Here is a 26,427-nt window from a genome sequence, read left to right on the forward strand (position 1 = left end):
TATGTAGAAATATTGTGTTGACTATGTATGGCATGGGCAAACAGTTAAAATCCTCAGAAATCTATGCAGATCAGTCTGTAATTATTCATACCTATATATTCAATATCTGACTTTTCCATATAAGAAATGTTCACTTTTATCAAACAAGGACATGGCTATTATACTTTGCTTATTAAAGAGGTCGCAAAGTAACAAACAGCCGTCTCCTGACTGATATCCCTGTCACTTGTTCATCCAGAAATATGGAAATATTCATACACTTAACAAGAAAGAAGATAAATTGGGCTGTGAGTTGCCACTGATTCTCTCAGGCGAACACCTTATTTTGCCACTTTAAATGAAGTTCTTCTGAAAGATCACTTCTGCCACTCTTCTGCAAATGCTGAGACAAGATCTGCTGTTTATCAGCTGACTTTGGAAGGGTCTTTTTGCAGCAGCAAAGCAGCTCATACATCTGGTGTGTTAAATTATCAGGGCCCTTCAGCCTAACAAGCTGAAACATGCTCCGTCGAACAGGTAAACTTAAAGCAAACAATGATATATTGTCTTCTGCAAGCTCTTGTGCATGCCAGAACAGCAACTTGTCCCATAGGGCCTCTGAAGGGCAAAAATTAGTGAAGTAAGAATAAATCTTCCTTTTTTTTTTGAAAAGCTTTTTAAAGCTGGAGCCTTGGTGGCTAAACTCCCCAGCTAAATAGGGAGTGTTTTATACTTTGATGGAAACATCATCTCATTTCATTTCCAATGCCATTTTTGGTAACTGCTCTGCAGTATGAATTGAATTTAGTCAAGAGCAGATTCAGCAATGATCTATAATGGTGGAACTGAATGGGGAAAGTTAGCAATGAAATAAAAGAGTTTCAGTATTTACTGCAACTGATTCATCAATTACCCTGGAGCTTTCCAGTACAAACTGGATTTCCTTATACACAAAACTATATGCTGTTCAAGCATCCTGCCACAACAAGAGCTGTTACATTTCCTGGTAAACAGATCTCTTTTCCTTTGACTACCTCTTAACATAGTAACTATTTCCTTTCTGAATATGGCATTTTCAAGTGTCAGCAACAGCTGAAACAAGCCCTGGAATTAAAAAAAAAAAAATAAGCAAGCATAGGTCTTTTTTATATTGATATAATTTAATGGTTGTTTTCTTACCTGATGAATCAGAAAAAAAATCTTTTTGTTCTTTGTGGTCAGTGGATCAATTTTTCATGCTTTTAAAGAAAATGTATTGGGGAAAGAGAAATGATGATGAATAAGAGGTGAGGCATATGATTTGGGAGTGGATTGCAGTAAAATCTTGGGGGTTTAACTCTAAGCATTTTAATTTTTTTCTACTTAGAATATTTTTGTATTATTAAAAACAATTAACACCATCAACAGGTATAAAACAGTATATAGCTATTAAAATAAAGAAATTAACAAAATTTTCATCTATCAAGGGGGTGTTTATTATCTCTTATAAAAAGTTTATCCTTCATGCAACTTTAAAAAATATTTGATTAATAGCATTATGCCATAAGTGATATATATAAACTGGCTGAATAGAAAATCTGTGTAGAACCTTCCTAGATGTTACAGATTCTGATTTTGAATACTGCATTAGCTTATTCTTCCTTTCAAGGAAAAGAACAATTTCTAGTTATGCAGTAGTTGTGAGGTCAGGTAACCATATTGTATTTGTAGCTATAGTTATTCATTTTACATAGTTCATTTTTTAATAAATCATCATGAAAAATCATCAAAATTCAAAAGATAAGTTCCATGAGAAAGTAGAGAGTTTTTCCTCTTTCTTCTCTAAACACTGGAGAGAAAGAAAAAATACTTTGTCTTGTTTTACCTCTGGCTGAGAAAGATGAAAGTCTTCTGGGCTTTAGTTTCCTACTGCATATAGAACAAGAAATTACTTTCAAAAGCACTGAGCACAAAGAGAGATTAGTTTGTATGAAGTGAAATTCAGATTTTTTTGTTTGAAAATGAAATTATCCTCTTTCAGTGCCCATGTTACTTTTCATTCAGTTGTATTACCTGGATGTTTATTCACAGCTCTCCCAAGGAAATTTTCCTGAGTTTTATTCACTGATCTTCTGTTTTTCATTTGGGAATTAAGAACATGAAATTCGTACTGGAAAAGTTATTGTTTTCTTTCTGATATACTGAGCATTATGGAGCTTATCTTAATCATTTCAATAACACAGGCTTTAAATATTGTTCAATATTTGGAGTGTCTCGAATGTACTGACCTGCACAGCCATAAGGTCAATATATGAATAACCATTATCTATTGTGAATTAAACAGCTTTTCATCAGGCCTGTACACAGTCATCCTGGGAGGTGATTTCAGCGCACACAGGGTGCACACATCACGCAGTGCCTGGCAGTGCAAAACCATCCTGTGCTGTACTGCTCTGGAGACCTTGGGGCTTGGACTAGGAGACCTGTAAAGGACCCTTCCAACCCAAGGTATTCCATGATTCTATGATCTGAATCCACCTCGTTTTTGCATGATTCTACAGCAATTCTGTCATTGCATGTGCCCCAGTGTGAAGATAGAATGACGTGACTGAAAAACTTTCAGAATAAAGGGAATATAAAAGCTCTTCCAGAAGGGGGCGTTGCTTTTCTTCCAAGACAGCTTTCTCTTCGTCTAATGATGCATTTGTACTTAAAATTTTTTCATTCACTATGAGAATTTACCACCTCAAAGGTCTGTGTTAGATTTTCAGAGTTATTGTAGATGAACTAAATTACCCATGCATTGACTTTAATGTGAACCACTTCATGCTACTTAATGTTAAAATTGTACTAAAAATTATGAGAATTGAAAATCAGTATTGTCTAAAAATAGTGTAATAATATACAATGCATTAGATCTAAAACAGCAAATTGCCTTTAAAGATTAAGTGTCTGTGGCGAAGTGCTAAATTCACCCATAGTTCAGCTGCACTGGCATGTGGTCCTGCTGTTCTGGTCGACAGATTAAGCAAAACACTCTTAGCAGTCAGAGCAGTTTTCTAGTCTGGAAGGCCCTTCAATTAGCCATGCAACTGCCTTTCTGAAGCAGGGAATAACATGCTATTCTGCTATTAGACATTCATTAGACATAAAACTTCAGCAGAATAGTAATTTAATAATGTCTATATGTATTACAGCAATCTATTTTTGCAAAGAATTCCCAGCCAGTAACATTGATGTGCTCTGTCAAATGGACCTCTCAGACATGACCAGACTCTAGTAGCATATTAAACAGGACAGACAGAAAAGGAGAAATTAATCTTTTACCTCCTTAGCCCACTGTGTCACATAAATACAAAATATTCAAAATCAGTAAATATGAACACACAGACTTGACATCAAAACTTAATGCCCTCTCTCTGACTTGTGTTGAACAAAATAGGTTAGAGGAGCAGGCGTTTTCTATTGCTGAGGAAAGAAAAGCACCATTAATAGGAATTATTAGTGCAAATCAGGTTACTTCTGTAGAAATATGTTTAAAGTAAAAACTGATGTGAATGTTTGCATACAAAGTAAAACAACAGTATTTTGACCACTGTCAGCAATATATTTGTAAGTGGATAATGAAGTCATATACATATAGAAAATGGGTTATGATTGTACAGTTACTGCCTTCTTTACAAAAGAAATTTAGATTAGAATTTTACAGAAATGAGTGGAAACGTAGTAGTCAGAATGGTCACCTTCAAAAGGCTCATCTGTCTCTGTCACAACCAAAATCAGACATTCCAGATTATTTTAACTATCATCTGGAAAAACAATAAATTGAAAAATGTGTAAAGACAAATTCAAAAAGAGAAACATGCTACTATTTATCACCAGAGATTTAGACCAAGTGTTTCTGTAGATATTTTGATATCAAAATGTATGCAACTTTGATAGTAGTATTTTAGTGGCAGCATTTTGTGCAACATAGTGTGTTGGTACATAGGCTCTTTGAAAAGTTTACAATGAGATTTCATTGCAGGAATATTAAAGATTATTTTATGTGGCATGAGCTTTCACCAGAGATGGAGATAATTGCCCACATGACTGTACTGCAGAGGCTAATCAGGAATAATGGAATAATCAGGTGACGAGTGGAAGACAGGTTACACAAACCATTTAATGATCCTATAATTTGCAATTCTGTGCTCCCAAGACAATGAAACAAGAATGATACACCTGAAACTCCAGTAATAATTTCACAGTGCTATAATAATTTCTCCCTTCCAGCTGGGGAGATAGTTGGGTGAAAATTTTCTGCTAGAATTTTTTCCATGCTTATACTTGTGTGTGGGTCCTTCCCCACAGCTAATAGAAATTCTGAGAATGTTTGTACATTGATGATGCACCAGAAGTCTATCAGTGACTTCTGTGTTTATCTTTAAATCAAAAATCATGCCAAGATCCTTTTTCTAATAAATGTAAGGTAAGGAGGAAAGGGAAATGTCTCTAATATTATCAGGTGAGAAACACACCTTTGGCAATGTTAATGCTAATTTGCACAGTGGAGACTGGTGTTGATATTCATCATATGGTAAGGTTTGTTCCCATTTCTTTGGTATCATCTCTCTGGTAATTTTATAAAACACTGCTGTTCCTTTGTAATGAGGTGAACTGTGGTTACCAAATTCATCCCCTTCTCTAATTTGGAGCTCCAGCCTTGGTTGTCTTGGTGAATAAAAAATCAGTCTGTAGACTTTCCTGAAGCTTCTCCATTCCCTGCAGTCCATATAATAAATTAAAAAAAATATTATCCTGAATTTAGATGCATGGCATCTAAAATAATTCATTAGCATGAGTCAAGTAAAGGTAATCATATAACATTTGGTTGTTCATTGATTGTTCTTTATCATTCCTATTACTTTATTGAACATCTGAGTTCAGCCTGTTTCAGTAGTAGGCATATCTTTGTAGCTAGCTTTCTTAGCCCTTTAATAGTTGGCTTCAAGAATAAGTGGTGAAGGCAGTGCTGCAAGTTGAAAATCAAGGAACAGAAAAGGAGGTATGTACTTAACATAAAGAAGAATGAAAATAAAGGGGTGTTGTGAGTGAAATTAAAAGTATATGCTTTCTGGTTATTCAGGATGGATAGCTATGTGTAACAAAAAAATGAATGGCACAGCAGAGGGGTAGATGCATTTTTAGGCTTTCTAAATCCATTTATTTGATACATCTACAGACACTGTCCTTTGTGTATAAAAGCAGACATTTCTCATGGTCTGGAGACTTCTCTTTTTGAAGAATATCCCTTTCTTTAGAGTACATTCAGTTTTCAATGGGAGAGTTTATGTACAAAATGTTCAGAGGGCCAAATATATATTTATATGTTCAATCTAAGACAGACAGAAGAGACTATATGCAATTTAGGGTGAAAACCTTTCAGAGGCTTCTTCTCCCTTTTCCCTATAAGCAAGTCTCTGAATGGTGGCAACCACTACATGGATTTTTCTAGGCTGTTAACAGAAATGGCATAACTTTCTCTCTCATCACCTCAATTCACAGTGCAACTCACAACAGGCACTATTTTGCCTTGGTTTCTTCCTCAGTCTAAGTGAATTTACTTGGACAAAGCAGCAGACAGAAACCTGTCCTTTTAAAATAATTCTTAAAATACCATGTGTTTCTGAGGAACCAGGTTTCACAGAATTCACAAGGGTTTAAGAGATCATCTTGTCCAACTCTCCTGCTCAAAGGAGGGTCACCTGGAGCACATTGCTCAGGAGCTCGTTCAGATTGTACATTTTTACACTTGGAGCAGTTTCCCATTAAGCTCCACATTCCTTTCTTTGACAAGAAACAGAACACTGAAATAACTTAACATTACGCACTAAATGTACTGTGAGTAACTTCAGTCTGCCTGTGTTCCCATACAGCCTTTTTAATAGCTGAGGTAATTGATAATGCCCATACACTTGCATGAATTATCTGCCTTACCTGAAGCAGAAATATTTCCATCAAATCTAAAATGAATCTGCTCTCCTTGTCTTAATGGGAAGTGCTGTGTAGGTTCTGGGGGACCAATATAACCTTCCTCATAGAGATTTTGAAGTTCATTGGTTAATTCTCTGAATGCAGACAGCAAAACTACTATTTTATATGGGTTTTGTCTTTTCTGATACAGTATCACATTAGCCTTGGTGCTACGGAGAGCTTCTTCCAGAGCCTGAGCAAAGAGAAGTTACCTGTTTTCCAAAAGGAATGCAAGGCAAATGACCACAAAGCTGTAGTAAGGTAAAAAAAAAAAAAAAAAAAAAAAAAAAAAAAAAAAAAAAAAGGAAAGAAAATTAAATTTAAATGCTTTACTTAAAATAATTTATCGACTGCTAATAATTTTTTCTTAAAAATAATATGGGGCTCAGTCTCCAAGGAAACTTTTGCTACCTTCTTTCCATCTTTGTTTCCAACATATGAAAAGGTGGAAATTTGCTTGTGTTTGTAGTGTAAAGTATGTTGACTATGTAGATATGATTTCAAATACACATGAATTTTACATGAAAGGAAGATAATATTTCATAATAGGAATTAAAAAAAATATGCCTTTTTAGTTAGAGAGCTAAATCACAGTTGTCAGTTAAGACTGATAGTTGCATTTCCTTTTCCAAGGTTCTATATACTACATTGTGTACATTCTATAAATGAAAAAGGGGTTTTTTTGTAATTGTGAGCAACAAATCTAGGAGCAAGTTAATGGTTAAAAATTGATGGTTTCTTAACACTACTAATTTCCACTTATTTGTAAACACAGAATTAAATATTTCAGTGAATAAAATTTTGTTAAATTATTCATATATTATCTTTCTAAATGCTCATTTAGTTCAAAAGATACAAGCCCTTTCTGTGCATTCTGGATAATGACATCATCAAACACCTTCCACCCCTCTTCATTTCTACGACCTAATAATTTCAAAGTATCACTGAGATTGTCCACACTTTTTCTCACAGAAGTGCTCACAGCCCTGGAAAGCCAAATAATTATAGGAAAAATAACATAAAAATAGTTATGCAGAAAGAGTAAGCTTGTGTTTGTAGCTGTTTTCCCCTCTGCTGCTGTCCTTGATGACTTTTTCTGGCTTATTCACCTTGCTTAAAATCTGTGTTTGGAGAGATAATTCAGAGTATGTGAATGATATAATTATTTAGAGGTTTTTCCTTCAATTCTCCAGAAATTGCTGAAACATAGAAATCATCTTTTTTTTTTTTTTTTTTTTTTTTTTTTTTTTTTTTTTTTTTTCCAGGAGTCCCCATGTTTAAATGCTTTTTTAAGACATGCCAAAAAGTTTTAGAAATATTGTACTGCATACTTTTGAAAAATTTGGACTTTTATCTAGTGCATAAAATTGACCTGCTATAAACCCTTGTGCCATGCATGTTGATTCAGGCAACCATCGAAACATGTAGAAGTAAAGATGAGAAAATTCAATGGTCAGACTCAAATCAACTTGGTGTGAACACAGCAGATCTAAGTCATGTCTATTTTTTGTGTTCAATTTTTGACTTTGGTGAACATGTCTGAATATTTATTGGCGAAAAAACTTCATACAGTCTTCATTCTGACTCCTGCTAGAAATGTAGTGGTCACCATATTTAAAGAATAAACATCAAATACTGTATTATTTTTTCTGGTGAAACTATAGCATGAAAATTTTGAGAGCCGGCTCTAGTGTTTCTAACAAAGCCCATAGGTATTGCAGTCTATATAAAAGAACAAACATCATTTTAATACAAGAAGTCATGAATCAAAATCTGTTAAAATTAATTGATTTTGATGTTTTAAAAAACGGTGAATTTGAAGTGAGGGTATTACTGAGGATGGCATGCTGCAGCAACCCTCTTTACTGTAGCACTAACGGCTCTTGCATCTTCTGTCTCAACCCCTTGCCTTTTTTTGTCTGGGATGGGAGGACAGAGTAGTAGTGACTGAGCTGTTAAAAGGTTGGGATGAAGGATGCTGGACATGAACCAGTGCACTCATAGATATCACTGAGTGATACATATAATGTCTTGCTTTCAGTGCTGAAATTGATGGCTCATTTGGCTGAATCTAAGTGTAGAAAGAAATTGTATAATCAGCTTGCAATAAAAACCCCTCTTCTATTACATGCCTGGATTTTTTTCACAAAAATTCGTTTTACAAAATTGGTTTATCTTTTGGAGTTGGCTAGGCTATCACAGAAGAATCAGACTCCTCTTTTTAACCCAAGAACAACCTTACCCAAATAACAGCACTTTATACAAAGCTCAGAAAAATGCTTGAAAGTCATCAAAACTTGGAACTTCTATTGCCTAAAATATTTATATGATTTTGTTCCTGATTTGAGTTCGAGTTTTGAAACTCATGACCTTCCTCAGATTGTGAAAAATTTCTGAGATTTTTCTAATCTGTATTTTTTCATAATTTTAATTTCTCCATACTTCCAAATTAACATCTTAATGGGCAAAGGGAGAAACACAACTGAAACACAATTTGAGACTATACTCAGCCTAAGACTAATATATGATAAAAACCTTTTGTTGCACTTGCTGGCACCAAGGAGAGAAATGGTGAGAAAAATGAGTCAGGTGAGAGAAATTAACTTGATCACTGCACCAAGCAATTAAAGTTTTGAGTTGACACATCTTCATTGAAAATTACTATATTTTCTGAACTATATCAAACAAGGGAAGATAGATTTTTTTTAGCTAAAGATATGTGGTTTTAACAAAGCTGACAGGAAATCTGCATGTACAGGATGTGAAGCTGCAACCACTTTTTGTAGACTTCTGATATTGGAAGAGATTGCACTTTAGGATTATTAGCATACTCACTTCAGAACTGATCAGGCTTATGGAACAAGTATCACCTATTTCAAGCTTACCTTTAACTGCCTAGGTGCCAGAGAATTGAATGTTTCTGAATGGTAACAGAAAGAGATTTGAGAATCCACGTTCAGCTTTTGTAAGAGTCCTACCTTTGGAACAGTAAATGTTTCCTTCTTTAAGCATGACAACAAAGAAAAAACACCCAGATGATAAATTTTTACTTCTGCAAAGCTTTCCTGATTAAAGAGAATGTGAGGTCAGAGTATTGGAGGGAAAGGAAGCTGTGTTTCACAGTTTGAGAAGGTAACATTCTCCACAGAGCCAAGCATGAAATGAAAATAAATTGACTATTATTGCCACCTGCATGCCCAAGTACCGTGTGATCTCTAGTCATCATGTGATGTTATTCATATTCCAGTGTATGATTTCAGTGAAATTAAATCAAATTATAAATTGGGTGATTAATCTGGTTCAATACAACACTTCTGCATTTAAAAACTGTTCATTTGACATAGTTTGTACTTATTTATACTCACGGAATTGTTATTTTGTTGTGATCTAAAAGCACAGTAATTCCTCCTAAATTTTGCTTTTATCAAATAATGCAATACATTGCTCTTATTTACAATAATAATGAAACATTATTCAACCATTAGTGTTGTGGGATCAAGCATTTGCTTAACATTGTAAGTGAAAAAAAGAATGTTAGTAAATACTGGTTTTCAAATAGAATTAGTGCTTGAGAAAGTAGAAAGTTCTGTTTAATCACACATAGTGGGCAATATGATTTAATAATGACAACTTTACTTGAAAAACTCCAGAGACTTAACTGGGAAGCTCAAACTCTGCTTTTGCAATCCTTCGATGAGAGTTACCTTTTGGTTTCCTTAGGATCCTTGTAAAGAAATAGGAGTTAAGCAGTTTGACTGGAAGTTGGTATCAGTCACCTTTACCATAATCTCCTGATAATTTCCTCTGAAGCATGAAGTAAATGGGATTGCAATGTTAATAGGGAAAAGTGGTTTTTCATAATCATAACATTCCATAGTGATGACATTGCTGACCAGCTCCTCAGAATCATCCACCACCAAGGAACTAGTGTCATTGAGTGTATTACACTTCAGATTCTCCAGAACAATTGCAGGGGCTTTAATAAAACAAACTATTTCCTAGGGTTTTTTTCCCACTCTCTTTGACTAGAAATATATTTTAAAATTGTTTTTATTTTGAGTGGGGTAGCATTTTGTATTTTTAATTAAATATTTCAATGTAATGATGCGCTATAATGAAGCATAAGAAGACAATTCAGAAAAAATATTTTTAAGAATAAATGAGAAAATAATGAAAAATTTTATGCTTAGTCTGTTTCAGAACAGCTTATAAATTACTGTAAAACTGATGAATTGTGGTCCTTTCCTACTAATTTCCCACAATTTGAGGATTATTGACTTTACTAGCTGTGACTCAGTCCCTCTCTGGCATAAAAAAAATTATCCAAATAGAAACTTAGGGTTTACTTTAGACCAAAGGGAAAGATCTTCATTGCACATGTTCAAATTGTAAACTGCTGTTATGTGTACAACCAGCATCTGTTCAGTACATGTATATTGTGTTTCTGTACCCACACGTTTATAAATTAATAAGCAATAATTATGTACATGTGTTCCTAAAAAAAGGAAGAGTATGTGCTTACTCTTTGTTCATCCAATATCTAGATTTTTGTACTTCTTCTGAATCACTCACAGAAGGATTCACATCTGGAAGATCATAAGTTTGCGCTGAAGATGTGAAGGTACTTAGGTAATTTCTAAAAATCTCCTTTTTAAAAATTTATTTTACTGTCTTCCATTTTCTCTGTCAATTTGTGGTCTTCACTTTCTAGCCCTTTTAAATTGTCCCTGACTACTTCCTTTTTCTTCTGTTGAAAAGAATTCATGGTACTTCTGTCATAAATGTCCTTCAATGTCCCAGACAGAATATCTTCCTCATTGCTTGTGAGAGCATCCTGAAAAGCCAGGTCTGGAGCTTTTCAGTAACAGAGCTACCTCCATGAAGTTTTCCACTGCGCTCTTTTTTCTCTGTAAAAGAGACAATCACTAGCTGGTGTTCACCATCTTCCTTTTTCATTGGAGACTCTCTGCTGGTGTCTTGTTCTTGAGCAGATTTGTTTTCAGCTAAGGATACAATTGTCCCCACAGTTTTAATTTCACTTGTGTGGGTTTGATTGACATTTTGACTTTCTGTCTTGTTCAGAAAGGGCTTTCTTTGGAATTGCTGTCTGGAACTGGAAGATGCTTGCACAGAGTCTGTTGCTTCTCCTTCCGAACAACGCACATCTGTTTCTCCAGAAAGATTTTCACCAGTCTGGTTCTGAGAATCACCATCTTGTCTGCAGCTTGCAGCATAAAATTTATTTTCTGCCGCTTGAAGGTGTGAGATTGTATTTGTCAAATACTCTTTCACTTTCTGCAGATAATTATAATTCCATTGTATTTTTGGGAAAAAAAACCCCAAAAAACAATTGCATTTTGCTATGAAATCTAGACAAAAATGTGAAAACTATTATACACATATTTATTGAATTCCATATAATCGCATAGTACCATCCAATACATGAAGCACACTCTATTTCCTGGCTTCCATTTAATGTTTTTGCATATATTGCTATTCAGGTGAAGTCAATTTCTAAGGAACTGAATAGAGACAAGTACATTTTTGTACTTGTCTAAGAACAATTGTGTGTATTTGTCAAAATTTTACTCTGGCAACTCTAATGAACACTTTTCTAATGATCAGACTCTAGCTAAATTCTTAATGACAATCAATCCAAAGCATGGTATTGATAAAATATAGTCAAATCAATTTGGGAAGACCTTTAAAATTAAATATTATATTTCCTAAAATTGAATCATGTAAGATTCTAATGCATAGATCTCTAGCAAGGCTGTTATACATGGACCTAATTTTAAATTCAGACCTTAGAAGCTCTGAATTTTGCTATGAAGAAGAGATGACAGCACAAAACCACCAGCTCACATATAATACAAGCTCAGAAATTTGTAATATCCAGTTACAGGAATGGTGAAGATTGCCCTTGCATGTAATTAAAACCACTTTGTGAAGAAGAATGCACAAAAAGCACACAACCAATATGTGCCATTCATGTACGATTTTATGTAACTTATATATTCTTTGATTATATTTCTTATCTTGAACCTTTTCTTAGAAATTATTCCAGATATTCTCTCAAAGGATTTAAAATTTATTACTTAGAGCTCTTCCAGCATTATATGCTGTCAGCCCCTATAACTGTAGAGATATCTTGACTAGTTAGATATATTGGAAACCATGGAAAATTTTATTTCTGTGCTGTATGAGATCCTGGAAAATTCTGTTTTGCAGGTTAAATCTCATGAAAGTCAATACAAATAAGACAATAGACATCGGGTACAGTATGGTGGGCTTCCACCTCCAATGTACAGGTACAAGGAAAGAAAAACAGAAAGGGCTGATGCAAGTCTTACAGGAAGCCTTTGACTTAACATTCACTTTTTTAACAACATCACATCAGGTAACTAATACCACAAGGTTTTCAGCTTGGAAAATAATTCTATTAGGAATGCCATCATATATCAATTATACGTCTCTCATCTCTATTGACATCTGGTTAATTTAAACATACAAAAAGTACAGGTCAGAATAGACTTTTCTTATTAAACTTGGGGGAAGGGAAAATGAATCTTGCGATTTCAATGGGGACCAATAAAGGGATCTTTGGTGCATGTCCCTGCCCTTGATGGCATGCCATGCCTTTTGATGGCTTTGACTTTGGGAAAGATTTCTTCTTTTTTTTTTTTTTTAATGTATCCATGCCTTGTCCCTGCTAATTTCCCCTCCATGTTGTTTTTTTTCATTGACTTTTTCCCCTGCTTTTGCAACATCTGTGAGCTTAGTTTTGGTGCAGTTTGATCTTTTGCACTGCACCTGATATAATCCCCGTCATTTTCCTGTTATCACGAAATGTTGAAAGCGAAGGGAGACGACCCATCCTTGTTGATCAGCATCGAACTCCAGATTTATTGATCCAAAAGGCACATTTTTATAGCTGTTTTAATTAAGATCATACATATTGCAAAACTTGAGCTCACGATAGGCTACAGACAAACACTAACCCCTCCCTTTGTTTTCAATACCTGTGGTTTGTTATTGAATCCAAGATTTATTTTCTCACCTTGTTATGAAAGTTCTCAAGGCCTCCATGTTATTGAAGACAGGCTTGAGAACTTAGCTGTTTACAGAAACAGGCTGTGAGAATTTGCTCCTCACAGCTGCCTTTTAAGCCATTTCTGAGCAAAATTCTCCAACAACAAAATTTCTGAAATTTTCTTTTTTTCTTCTCCAATTGGAATTCCTTTGATGGTATCTCCATTCAAGCTTGTTTGTAAGTCCTTCTTTTCTTTTTTGGCCTTCAGTGGGGATCAATTTTGGCAGGCTTTGCTGCATGTGCCTGCATTTGATGGTGTATTTCCTGCCTGGATTTTGATGGCTTTGTCTTAGGGGAAGAGTTTTTTCTTTTTTTTGTTTTTTTTTTTTTTTATGTGTCCATGCTATTTCTCTCATATCTTCCTCTCTTGATTGTGTCTTCCTTCTTGATATAATCCCGGGCCATTTTCTTATAGTCACTAATTTCCCCAAATTTCCTCAATTTTCTTTTTTTCTCCTCCAATTGCATTTCCTGTAATGGCATCTCCATTGCAGCGTTGCCGTCAGCACACTATATACTGCCGTGAACCGTACGCGACACCCGAATCAGTGCTGTGCGCTGTTTATTTCAAAAATCTGTCTCAGTACATTTTTAGGACAATGGAGACAACAGATGTGAACAGCTCGCTCACTCAAATTGAATGCCAAGGAAACGTAACCTTACAGCATAATATAAAGCCATCTCAGTCCAAGTTTCAGGCAATCACACATAGTGCAACAACATATTGACAATAATTCTATCTAATCATATGAAACACACCTTACTGTAGTTAACACAATAGGGACTTATTTTCTAACACAATGGCTCGTTTATGAGAGACAGAGCACAGAGATGCATTCATACTAACCTTCTAAAGATATACATTAAATAAACTTGTTGCAGCCTAAAAGGGCAAATCACAGTGGCTTATTGTTCTATTTCTCACTTCTGCTCTACAGCTTAGAAAACTTTAATGCTGCATTAGCAATGTTCACAAATCTGCTGTCTGAGGCCTGTCTTTTTTACCATTTTCTCCAAACCCTCTAATTTTATGGATCCCAATATAGACATAGTACTTTTAGATGTGTTTTTTGGTTTTTGTTTGTTTATTTGTTTGGCATTTAGTTATGTTTTTATTTAATGTTTGTTTTGTTAGATTATTTCAGCGACTTTAAATCCCAAAGTGAACACATCACCTGTTAGCTGTGATCTGAGAGTGCTGTGAATAGAATTACATAGTTTAGCCCAGCAGCCATATTCCTTCTTGTATTTGGAATCGAAACAGATGGGAAATGCTTTCAACTGAAAGGACTCTTTACTTCTCTGAAAAGCTTGATCAGAATTTTGCACTTTTTTTTTTTTTTTTTTTTTTTTAACTCTGATGTCTCCTCAGGGATTCTAATCTCAATTTTAAGAGTAAAATAATATCAGAACAATTTTATTAGTGGCCCGTGGAAGTAGCTGGGCGTGAGGACAGGATCACTTGAGCTGGATATTTTCCTGGTTCAGAGCACGCTGGTGCTGTGCTGCTTTCCAGCGCGACCAGCAGGTGGGGAAAGGGACAAGGCAGCAGAGACAGCGTGGCAGGAGCTGCGAATCCCCAGGTCAGCGTCTGCAGGGCTGCTTCTCTCTCAGAGTCTCTGTGGTCCAGATGACCCCGAGGTGTTGGAAAGTCTCATTTTCCCAGCCCCGAGATCGAAGAAGGAATCAGGATTCTTCGGCTGTGGTTTTCAAGGCTGTTTATTTTCTGTTATCTGTAACATTCGTTTTCTGACCTGCTGAGGTCTGTCCCACAAGTCAGTCCGTGGCACACTGACTGCCCGTGGGGTGGTGTTATCTTTTTTTACTAAAAACTTTGTGTACATTATTTACAATAATTTTCCAATACCTATCACTATGTTGACAGTCTGCTTCTACCCTAAACCAATCCAAAAATGCCAGCATCACCCAGAAGATGGAGGCTAAGAAGAAAGATGAAGGACAATGCATGCCCAAATCCCTCCATCTTAGCTTCTGAACCCCCATTTTAAAAAGCTCAAAATTCTACTTTTCCACCTTGTGACAAACTAACGATCATTCCAGTTAAACTCTCGTGGTTTGTAAGTCTTCACATGAAGTTGGTAATTTTCTCCATGGGTTAAAATCAAAGCCACAGGTGCTTTTGACTTTGTGCCAAGGTCTCTGAGCCCCGGCCAGGGGCTGGAGACATGCAGATGTCCTGGGTTGTCTCCAGCTGTGAAACTGGGCTGGATGGCTGCATTACATTTCTTCAGATGATGTAGACAATTGGCTGTTGAATCTTTCTTTTGAATTCTTCCTGTATTTCTCTCTTTTAAAGATAACCTGAATTTACTTCTCTCTAGGATCTTCTGAATAAACATGAGTATCTGAAGTATATTACCAAGTGAAGTAACTCTATCACAAGTGGCATTATTTTGATAATTTGCCCTAATCACATGAATGAGAGTAGTCAAGTAATTTTTCAGCAAGCTGAAATGCAAATTATTATTAAGAAGGTGGGTATTTAATGTTGCATCTTTTTTTTTTCCTCCCTCTGAAACATTGCCTTACTTTTTAAAAATGCCTGTGGTGTTCTAGGTGTTGCAGTAGATGGGAAATAATGGTGCTTTTTTGCCAGCTTTCCTCTTCTGGTGAGATTGTAATTCCTGAATGCCTCCTGATAAACAGAGAGCTGTCAAAATCTTTCTTTCTAAAGATTTCTTGGAATCCCTGTGACTGTAGTGGCCAAAACAAATCAAAAAAACGCTTTGCACTGGTATAAATTAGTGTCTATGGAGGTCTCTGCATGGAGAAGTGGCTTTATGGTGCAATTAAGTGCCTTTGTGAACTCCTTTTTTTCTCTTTTTTTCTTTTTTTTTTTTTTGTTTCCTTGCTGTGCAAGCTTTTGGTGATAAAATTGTCATTATGATAGGAAAAGGTGTTTTAAAGACGTTTTTGAACCTTGTGCCATCAAAAGAATACTATAAAACTAAATGAATAACCAACTTGAAGTGTCTCAGTAAAAATAATAATAATAAATGTACCTTATGGACATTCAACAAGGAAGGACAATCAGCAAGATGCCAGCTGAACACAGCCAGTGAAACTTTTAAAATGTGTCTCTGGCAGGTAATTACTGTAGCTCAAGTTCCCAAATAAAGAGCTTGTCATGTTTCTTGCTCTTTGCCACCAGATATTTAGCATCAATTTGCATCTGACACAGGGTGTCAGATTGCAAAGCTGATTTGCGTGGTGTCTCAGTCACTGAAGCACTTTCTCTGTTTAAACATTGATGCTTTCCTCAGAAAATATTTATTCTTTGGATTAAGGGAGGGTCCTTCCGTTTGTACTACCATGTGCTTTTTATCTCTTTGATGATACTGTGTCCTATTGCAATGCTGCTAAAGCTTGGGAAATGACCATAAAAAGACTCAGAAGCATTAGTTTGATGAGGAAAGTGGAAGGAAATGAGTAGTGCTGGTGTTGGCTACTGTAAGAACAGCCAACCAAGCAGTAGCAACCCCTCTCCTGGGCAAATGGAGAAGCAACTTCCCTGGACAGCAATGTAGTAAGAGTGATTTATAGGCAGAGAGATTCTAAGTTTAATAATAAGAAGAAATACTCTGAGCCATATAAATGGCACTTGATGTTCATGAAAGACAGTTCCAATGCTGATCTATCACACACCACGGTCAGCCTGGAGGCAGGTCCATGGAGCCATGCCAGTGCATCACAGCTGGACTTGGAGACTTTGATCACAGAGCAGAGGTACCTCTGCAGCTGCACAGGAAGCCCCGCCACTCCTATGCCTCCTTTATTTACAACCAGATTCTGGTGTTAGGAAAAAAGGGAAAATCACCTCTCCTTCAAAAAAAGGAACCTTTATTAAGGCCCTGCAAAGGCCATGAGTTATTTTCTGTTAACCTTTTTGAGGTACAGGACCAAGCCTTGATCAGCTTCAGGTTCCTTTGAACACCTTTGCTGCCATTACTCATCCATCACATCACTGCATCTCTGTACTTAGTAGATTATGGGCTTAATTTTGGAAAATCCAGGTGTGTTTTGTAATTTTGTCAACAGGCAATCAGCTTTGGCTGCAAATACTGTTCCTAAATGTGTGCCCTGATGGGAAATGGCTTTTTATGTGTGTTTTCTCCTTTGACTTGTCAAAGCTTAATCAGTGGTCAATTCTTATGAATAGGGCACTGAAGTTTCTGATGAAAGAAACAGGTTGTGCTCCAGCTGCTTCTTTGAAGTACTTTACTCTCTGGATTATTGTCAGACCTTCTGTAGGGTCAGGAGAAGTTTTGCTGCTCTTTGCACAGTAACTAATTTCTGCCAAGCACTGTGACATGTTACAGAAAGCCATGTTTGCATCTGTGGAGAGTCAAATGGTGAATCAGCTATATGTTCTTGACAGAGAAACCTATAGGTTGTGTTTCCTTCTGCAAGTGGGTGTTGAAGAGAAAGAGAGGTAAGATAAATGCCAGTAGGTGAGCACAGCCAATGGTTTTAGAGAGGATGAAAAGCAGGATAGCAGTTGTGTTCCTTGGGTGCTTCTGAAAGAAATAATTGCTGCCTGCATTGCATAGTATATATCCACAAGATTAGTCCTGGTGTTGGCTGTCTGATACTGAAAACAGACTGTACCTTTTGTCGCTGAGTGTGTCAACCATTTCTGCATTTTCCTTTAACAAATAGAAGGTGTTTAGGCAGAGTTGAGATCTGTGTATGCTCAGTTCTTTTTAAGGTTTTTTTTAGCATAAGTCAGGCAGCTTTGAGCGATTCTCCTTTGACTCATTAGCTGTCAAAAGAAAATGGAAGGCATAAAACTGTTTCTTTCAGAGAAGAGGAGAGTAGCTGCAATACAATCTTCCTCCATATGGAAGCATCCTTCACATCAACCCAGGCTTATGCATAAGCAAGCACTGACGCATAGAATGCATATCCACCTTGAGTCCTGGGGGCAGTTTTGGGCACCTCAATACAAAAAAGACATTGAACTGTTACAGAGTGTCCAAAGAAGGGCAACAAAGATGGTGAAGGGCCTTGAGGGAAGCTGTGTGAGGTGTGGCTGAGGACACTTGGTCTGGTCAGCCTGGAGAAGGAAGAGGAGACTGAGGGGGGACCTCAGTGCGGTTACAGCTTCCTCTAGAGGGGAAGAGCAGGGGCAGACACTGATGTCTGCTCTGTGGTGACAGTGCATGACCCCAGGGAATGGCCTGAAGATGTGTCAGGGTTCAGGTAGAATATTAGGAAAAGGTATTTTTGCTCAGAGGGTGACTGGGGAGTTGAACAGGCTCCCCAGAGAAGTGGTCACAGCATTGAGCCTGACAGAGTTCAAGAGGAGCTTGGGGAATACTCCTGGGCACGGGGAGTAATTACTGGGGATGGAGCTGTGCAGGGCCAGGAGTAAAACTTGATGGTCCCTGTGGGTCCCTTTCAACTCAGTTTACTCTGTGATATTGATAAGAAGACAGGAAAATATATGAAGAATAATAAATTTGTGTAAACGTGCTGGTTTCAGCTGGGCTAATATTTAATTTAATTGTAAAAGACATTTGAAATCATCCAATTCAACCACGCTAAATAATAAAACATCATTTTTTATATACACAGATGATGGTCCTTATATTTTATATATATATGCTTTATTATACTCAATGCAGTGATATGTATATTATGAAAGAGGAAAGTCAATCTTTGTGTTTGAGCTTTGGTGTAGCAAGTCTTAAGGTGGCTCTATAGCAGTGTGCCAGCCAATGTTGTGCTGCTTGTTACATGGCTTGAATGAAATTATTTTGATGCAGAAGTTTGGAGCTAAAAAAGACAGTCTCTGGCTGGCAGGAGGCAGTTCCTGGAGGAAAAAAATGAAAGGGTGAGACACAATTGCAATTCAAAATTGTCTTAATTAGTTGCATGAGTGATTTGAAATCAGTGAGATGAAATTTAGTTAAATTCAGGTGCTCAATACATGGGGGTAGGTGTGTGTTTGTAGACAGGCAGGGAGCATTAAAAATACAACATGATGAGTTACTGACTGGGTGATGATCTTATAATAGATCACAAACTAAATAAGGATCTGCAAAAGAGGAATGAATCTAATTCTGGGATTTATGAACAAGAAGATGAGGCATAGGAAGCAGGAGGTGAAGCCACTGGTGAAATAGAAGCTCTGGTTCTGTACACCATGATTTAAAAAAGAAGGTTGCAGGAGATTCATAAAAATTATTAGATATTTAAAGATCAAAGGGCATGATCTTCTGGTGATATAAATCACTTCATACTCAGAACCTCCCAAAGAACTGAACTGATTCACACCAGCTGAGGAGCTGATTAAATGACTTATTTTTTAAATTTTCTTGCTAATCTAACCTTAACAGCAGCAATTTACATTAAGTTCTCAGTGACATCAGGTTTCCCTCAGGGCTTACAGGAAAGAATTATTTGAGTGTCATAATTTAACTCTCTCGTCTTTCATTTTTATCTTAAACTGAGCTATAGATTTTCTTCACTTTCTATTTTAGCATTATTTATAAATGAACACAGTTAAAATGGAAAAGAGAAATAATTTTTAAATACAAGACACAATTAACCTCTGAACCTTACTGTCTCTTGATATCACCACTGCCAGAAGCTTAATAGGATCAAAAGAAGGGTAATAGATAATGAGAAAGTCTCCTGATGTATCAGAGGAGATTAAAATAAAAAGACTGTAGGAAGGAAAAAAGCACAAAAAGCTATGGGCTTCAAAAAAGAAGGCACCTTTCATATATCTGGATGGAGGAAGCTGGTTTCTCAAAGCTCATGTGCTCCTGTGGTTGCCCTTAGTGGGCTTGTCTGACTTTGAAAGATCTCCTGTTAACCCTTGTCATATGGAGGATGAGTCTGGCAATGGTGCTTTTCCTAATCTGATTTCTGTGCTCCTGCAGCTAACCTCTGTGAAGGTGACTTGAAAGGGCTATTTAAAAAGGAAACAGCAAAGAAAAGGTTCTATTTTTGTCTGTATATTCTTGTTTGCCTGCTGAACATGGTCTGTTGTTTCAACACTCTTTATGTAGTTATGTGTTTAATTTCTCTTATAGGCTGAATTGAAGAAAGGTTTCTCTAAGGTTTTACCTAGGAAAAGGTGGACATCAATAAAGAAAAATGACAAAAGAAGAATGTAAAAGGTTGGGTACTTAGGTACAAAATTATAAATGACAATGCCTAGCTACAGCTAAAACCAGCAGGGAACATTAAGGACAGTAAGAAATATCTTTTGTAAGATTCAAAAATTATGCCAGCTACTGATGAAAATTTAGAATAAGAAGTGTTGGTTGAAAAGAGCCTAATGACAGATGGTGGGGAGAAAACTGAAATTTTCAAGACCTTTTTTCCTCACTATTCACAGGCAAACTTGTTCCCCGTGTACTGCCATAGTTTCCCCATGTACTGCCATAGTTTGCCATAAGGAGATGACAACCAAGAGGTGGGAGCAACAGGTTAGAGACTGGTCAGAAAAGCTGATTTTCTAGAAATCTGTGAAGGTTTTTAGGATTCACCTGAGGGTGCTGGTGTGGTGACTATGAGGCTGCTGTCTGTCATTTATCAAAACTCAGTCAGAAAAAACAAGACTTGGAACCACTGCCCTGCATTCTTAATGGATGGCTTTCTCAGGAAGGTTGTGCACTAGTCTGCTTGTGTGGATCTCAATGGAGTTGATTTAATACCATGATTAAATTTTTGTAGTTCTCTTTTGCCCCCAAGCCTACATGTTGCTCTATGGTGTTGCCAGTGACTCATTTCTAATAGCTTAATGCTGTTGGAGCAACATTCCAGTCACAAGATAAGTAAGCTTCAGCTGATTTCTCCTAGGAAATGTTATCTTCTGAAAGGAGAAACTAGTTTTTCACCCTTACTGGCTCTTTACAGTGATCCCCCTTAGATCCTTCCTTGGAATAAACAAATTATGTAAGAATTAAATAGACCAAAATGGAATGCTGAGAGGATTTTAACTTCTGCATTTTTTAAGGTGCAACTTAAACATCAGATGTGGGATGATTCTGATGCAATTTCAGCTTTATAGAAGTGAGAAGCAGTAAACTGAGTTGGATTTTTTGGTTGAATTTATAGATCCTATGCACATTTAAAAACTTTTATGTAGCTTCTTTCACACTTTCTAACCTGAAAAGCCTTTCCAAGCCATTTCAACAGCATCACAAAATATTTTTGAATCATCTTGCAATTATCTGAGCAATATGTTCATTCTTCTTCTAGGTTATGGGAAAATCATGTCTGTCAAAACCCTGCTTTTTGGAATTTCCACCTTTCCTGTGAGACTGAGCCTAAAAATGTGATTTCAATAATTTATGATAATAGAGAATCTGGCCTAATCTATTTTTCTTATACATAGAGTAGAGTCTTTGTGTCATTTATGTTGTGGTCTTTCCTTAAAGCTTTTTGCAAATAAGTGTCCCAGGGCAGGGAAAAGAATGGGTTAAGCTGAAGGGAACCATCTGTTTCCATTTCAAGTATTATTTTAAAGGTTTGAAAACTTTGTAAATGTCATGGTTTTCTTTTTGTGGCCCTTAGCTGAATGGGAGATGTCATCAGATGACAATGAGCTTCAAGCTGCTTTCCTATTACTTTTGACAGGTTGTTCATTAAGCTATAATAAATTGATAGAACTGAGGGCTGCAAAAGGTCTGTGACTTTTTTCCAAAGATGTACTCTGTCTTGATTTGAAGGCCTTGGTACTTCATCATTCTTGCAGTTGAAAATTAGTTGAGTTTCCAATTTGAATGTGTTCACCTTGACCTGTATTCCCTTGCTTCCTGGTTTTCCTGGAATGGCTCAGCATCCTTGTAGGTCTCTTCTTGAAAAGGTAGGCAATATGACTTAAATTTACTCATGGTTGTATCTTCAGTTTTGTGCCATGACTTTCCATATGTGGGCACCAGAACTGGAAGCATCATTTCCATTTCAGTGCTATCAATAAATGCACTGAAGTTTTCCCAGGTTCATATACTGAAGGAATGTAATAACCTTCCTTGCGTCTTTATAGCATTGAGAATAATGATAATTCTGTTTATCATTTATTTGTCCATTTTAACTCCAGATTAATTTAAAGTCATTGCTTTGACAATACACCTTTCACTCTGCAGGCATGATTTGCACTTTTTTTTCTATGGGTATAATGTGAATGTGATTTCATTAAAATATTTTGTGGGCTTAATTGTTTCATGTGCTGAATTACTTCAGATCATTCTATATAACTCTTCCATCTTTGCCTTTTATCATCCCACCTGTTTTTGTCAGCTGTAATTGTTCTAAGATTGCATTAGCCTTATTTCAAAATCGTTTATGAAAATGTTATATATTACAAAATCCATGCCAACCCTAAGGGTTCATATTAAAATTACTTGAGTTCCATAGTGTTTTTCCTTTCATGACTATTTCTAGGTGTTCGTGGGCCACTTTTTAGTTCACTTATTATGTGCTTTATTAATAAAGCATAGTGTTGATTTTTAGATCATATGATCAGTTGGTTATGCATAAGTCAAATACCCTATAAAAGTTTAAATATATCTTCACAGATATCTTTCTTTAAAGAAAATCTTGACCTCATCACATACGTAAATAAGATTTGGTCCATAAGGTCTGCTTTCTATAAAGTCATCATCCCTGGCTGTAATTATATCCCAACATTGGACTTAAATGAGAATTTTTCCATGTTAAATTGTAATCATGCTGAGTGTTTTACCTGCTTTTCCTAAATGTATAGGCACCAATTAGCAATCTTCTGAATTTGTTAAAAATATACAGCAGAGACAGTTACCTCGTTAGGAAGCTGTAGCCTGTCACTGAAGTGAAAGAAAAATTTTGAGCATGTTGTCAAAATATTTTATATTTTAAAAGGCTAATCTGGAGAAATTATTTTTGTCACGAGACCATTTTTAATACTGTTTTCATTGGAAGAAAAAATTAAATGAAGTACTATTAGTTAATAGTTAGTGTGTTTGCTTAATATGAGCTTAATCAAAGCATCTCCTCCTCTCAATGAAGTCCTTTGTCTCATGTAAATAAAGCAAATTAAATATAATTTATATCAAATCACTAGTTAAAGCACCATGACAAGACAGGAGGCAGGAGGATGATATAATTATTGGTTTTGTCCACATTTTAATGCCCCTTAGAAGTCAGACCAACCTGTGTATGATTGAAATTCAGAGCGTGTGTCCTTGGTTCAAGGACAGACTGAGCATCTGGCAAGAGTGGCAAGCTCATTCTTTGTATTGGCAGAAAATAAAGTTGAATCTAAAAGCTTTAATCAGATAGTGGCAGGGAAATTCAGCACCTTATGGGTGAGAAGAAAGAGACAGAAGAGAGACATCATCAGAGGTGGCTGAGAGGCAGCCTGGAGCTCAGTGGAATGCCCAGTCCCCAGAGACAGCTGCAATCGAGCTGCAGCTGTCACATGAGTGAAGGAATTATCTAAACCAAGAGATTTGGTGCCTTATCAAGATAAAATAGATCACCAATGGAAAATCCTTAAACAAACAAGACCAGAGGCAAAGGAAGAGCATGGAAGAAGCATGTGTGGGGAGGATGAACCCAGAGCTCCTCCAGATCTGGAAAGGTAAGAGTATGAATAACAGGTTTCATTTTGTGGTAACAGAAAATTAATCTGGCTAAAATTCTTGATGGAAGCTTCCCAGCAGGAAGAGAAACAACCATACCCAGGTCACCTGTGTTCACCAGAACAAGGGGAAAGCTCTGATGGTGGTAGGCTGTGTACTTTGAATGCCAGGATGTGGACATGTGTATGTAGATGTCATGCTGGCATCAGGAAATGGTGTCCCCTAAAGCAGAGAGCCCACAGCAGAAAAGAGGGAATGATCAAAGTCTGTGCTATGTAATATCACTCTACATTTTACTTTATCTTCTGTGTTGCTCTATGTTCCAGGAGTGAGCAGACATACTTCTGTATGCCAATAATTATGATGTTTTTGATGATAAATTCTTGAAGGGCAACCATGTTCAACTTGAGAAATACATAGTTTTTCATGATTTATTAAAATATCCTGTTTCACTCATATGCACCTGTTTACTCTCTTTTTGTAACAACGGGGTGAAGAAGCAATCTTCAGAACTGTTGTGACAGTAAGGGAGTACCTTAATTTATTGCTAGATGAGGCTGGCAGATAACTCCTTCTTCACTGGGAGCAAGGGGAAAGCAGGAAAGGATGTGCATTTAGATGCTTCCAGAGCTAATCTTCTAAAACTTGAAGCATGAAAGCAATTAAACTCACTTCTGTCTTGTTTGATTGCAATTGAAATAACTCTGAAATAATTAAAAGGAGCATATTTTTTTTCAACCTGAAGCATTGATAGAGCAGCGCTCAAAAAAAGAAAGGGCATCAAGCAGAGAACATGAGCAGCAGTATCAGAATCAGAACAAGGTATTTTTTTCTCAGAATTTTCTTGTATTTCCTCTACACTGCTTATTAGATAGCAATGAGTATGTTATAAGGGTTATCATGGTATCCATGTGCACTATTACTTTCTGAATGTTTGATCTTATTTAATTGCCATCAGATGACATTGTGTCTAGAACTGCTTCAGAGTTAATTGTGCAGAGGGAGATGAGAGGATGTCACAAATATCTAGCAAGATCAAATACACCTACAATTTAACAAAGGTAAGTACAGTCTGTGAGCAGATTCTAGTTTACATTTTTGTGCCATTATTTCATTGCAAAATGACCCCATATATTACATTATATTTACCTAGTTAACAACAGGAGAAAAAAGTCATCACTATGCAATATACTTGTGGAACTAAGGTAGTGGAAAAAGAAGCAAAATAACCTTTGTCTCTAATTTACTTTAAGCCAAAATTTGTTTTGTTTCCTTATTCTTCCAGCTTGCATTTTGAATTCAAATGACAACACAAATCATGCAGGGACAATAAGCTTTGTTAATCAGAAATGCAAAATAATATTTTGAAGTCATATAAGAAGCTTCAAACAAATATTTGAAAATAATTTTGTTTGTGCTCTTCTTTCTTCCTTACCAGTTTGGGACACAAGACAGAGGCCCTTTGAAGTCCATTTCAAAATGAGATTTGCAGTGCTTAGTTTGGTATCTAAGAGTCGTCGGCTTTGATAGAAGATCCCGCTTCAACAAATGACATTTGTTTCACTAAATAAATGATGTGCTTTCCTTATTTACAGAACTTCTCTCCTTAAATCCTTTGAAGAGTTGTACTGATAAATTTAATGTATTACTCCCTAGAATCTTTGGATGTTCTTATGCAATGAAATAATTTCAACAGATGGTTAGTGTACAACCGCAGAATTCCAGCGGATGTCAGCAAGATGTGCTTGACTAGGTTTATCCTTGAGGAATCAGATATTGCCAGGTAAGAAATGGGTCTGTGTACTCTACCCACTTCTGGCATTCCTCTCAACAGTTTATGTATGACCAGGATTCTTTTGCAGTACCAGAAATATTTTGAGTCACTGTTTTATTGTGAATGAATTTTTTCACTGGAAGTTATTATTTTATGTGCTCTTCAAGCACATGTACTTTTATCCTGCATGTTTTACAAATACAAAGGAAATCTGCAATATTCATGATATTTGCAGATAAGATGAAATTTGAAAGAGAGAAATAGTCAAACAGGAAAATGAGAGCAATTAAGAATGCCTGCAGAAGACAGAAAGGAGTTAATTCTATATGGTCAAACTCTAGAGAAAAAAATAAATAGACCAAACGATGAAAAAGTCAGTGGTAGGGAGAAAGTTTATATTAAACACTGGATGGCAGACTTACAAGTCCAGTTATTTTATGATTAAATTTCTCTAATGGTTTTTGTAGCAGTACTCGTCCAAATTCAAAATATAGAGAAATTATCCTCACAATACATTGTTATAACACCATGACATTATTTTATAGATTTTACAACTGAGAAGCTGATACACATGTAGATGTAGCCTTCACAGAGCAAAACATTCTCAAGAGAAGCAATTTTCTGGCTTATACCAGACAAGCTCAAGAGGCATTCACCAAGTGAGGACATGGGAACTTCTTCCAGACTGAAGCCAGAGAGGTCCTCTTTCCACATCAGGAAAAGAAATTGTGCTGCTTTAGTGCTGATATGAATTTTAACACTAGAGTTGTTCAGTTTGACTAAAAAGAAAGAAAGAAATGGAGTTTATAGTGAGTTTACATTATGGGCAGAAAGGACTTTTTATATGTCTTCACTAGTAAAATGCATGGCTATTTACCCCTGGATTGAGAAGATATGCCTGCTTTTTTTGTGACTTTTTGGGCCCAGAAAACTTTGGGTTTCAGTTCTGGACATGACAATATCAAAAATAAGCAGACTGTTCTTCA

At 36.3% G+C, this 26,427-nt stretch overlaps 1 protein-coding gene across 1 annotated transcript in view; it reads right to left on the reverse strand.

The window, feature by feature from the left end:
- Positions 1 to 307: 307 nt before the first annotated feature.
- The window catches only part of DTHD1 (death domain containing 1), a 62,648-nt gene continuing 36,528 nt past the window's right edge, over positions 308 to 26,427 (reverse strand). The window contains 13 exon segments of the mRNA XM_058804333.1: positions 308 to 603; positions 1,166 to 1,217; positions 4,479 to 4,722; positions 5,751 to 5,787; positions 5,938 to 6,226; positions 6,800 to 6,959; positions 7,808 to 7,909; positions 7,911 to 8,044; positions 8,859 to 9,038; positions 9,678 to 9,971; positions 10,191 to 10,218; positions 10,496 to 10,620; positions 10,795 to 11,268. Coding sequence (XP_058660316.1) covers positions 308 to 603; positions 1,166 to 1,217; positions 4,479 to 4,722; positions 5,751 to 5,787; positions 5,938 to 6,226; positions 6,800 to 6,959; positions 7,808 to 7,909; positions 7,911 to 8,044; positions 8,859 to 9,038; positions 9,678 to 9,971; positions 10,191 to 10,218; positions 10,496 to 10,620; positions 10,795 to 11,268 — 2,415 coding nt within the window.

This window comes from Ammospiza caudacuta, chromosome 4 (assembly GCF_027887145.1).
Source record: "Ammospiza caudacuta isolate bAmmCau1 chromosome 4, bAmmCau1.pri, whole genome shotgun sequence".
In the NCBI taxonomy this organism is placed as follows: Eukaryota; Metazoa; Chordata; class Aves; order Passeriformes; family Passerellidae; genus Ammospiza; species Ammospiza caudacuta.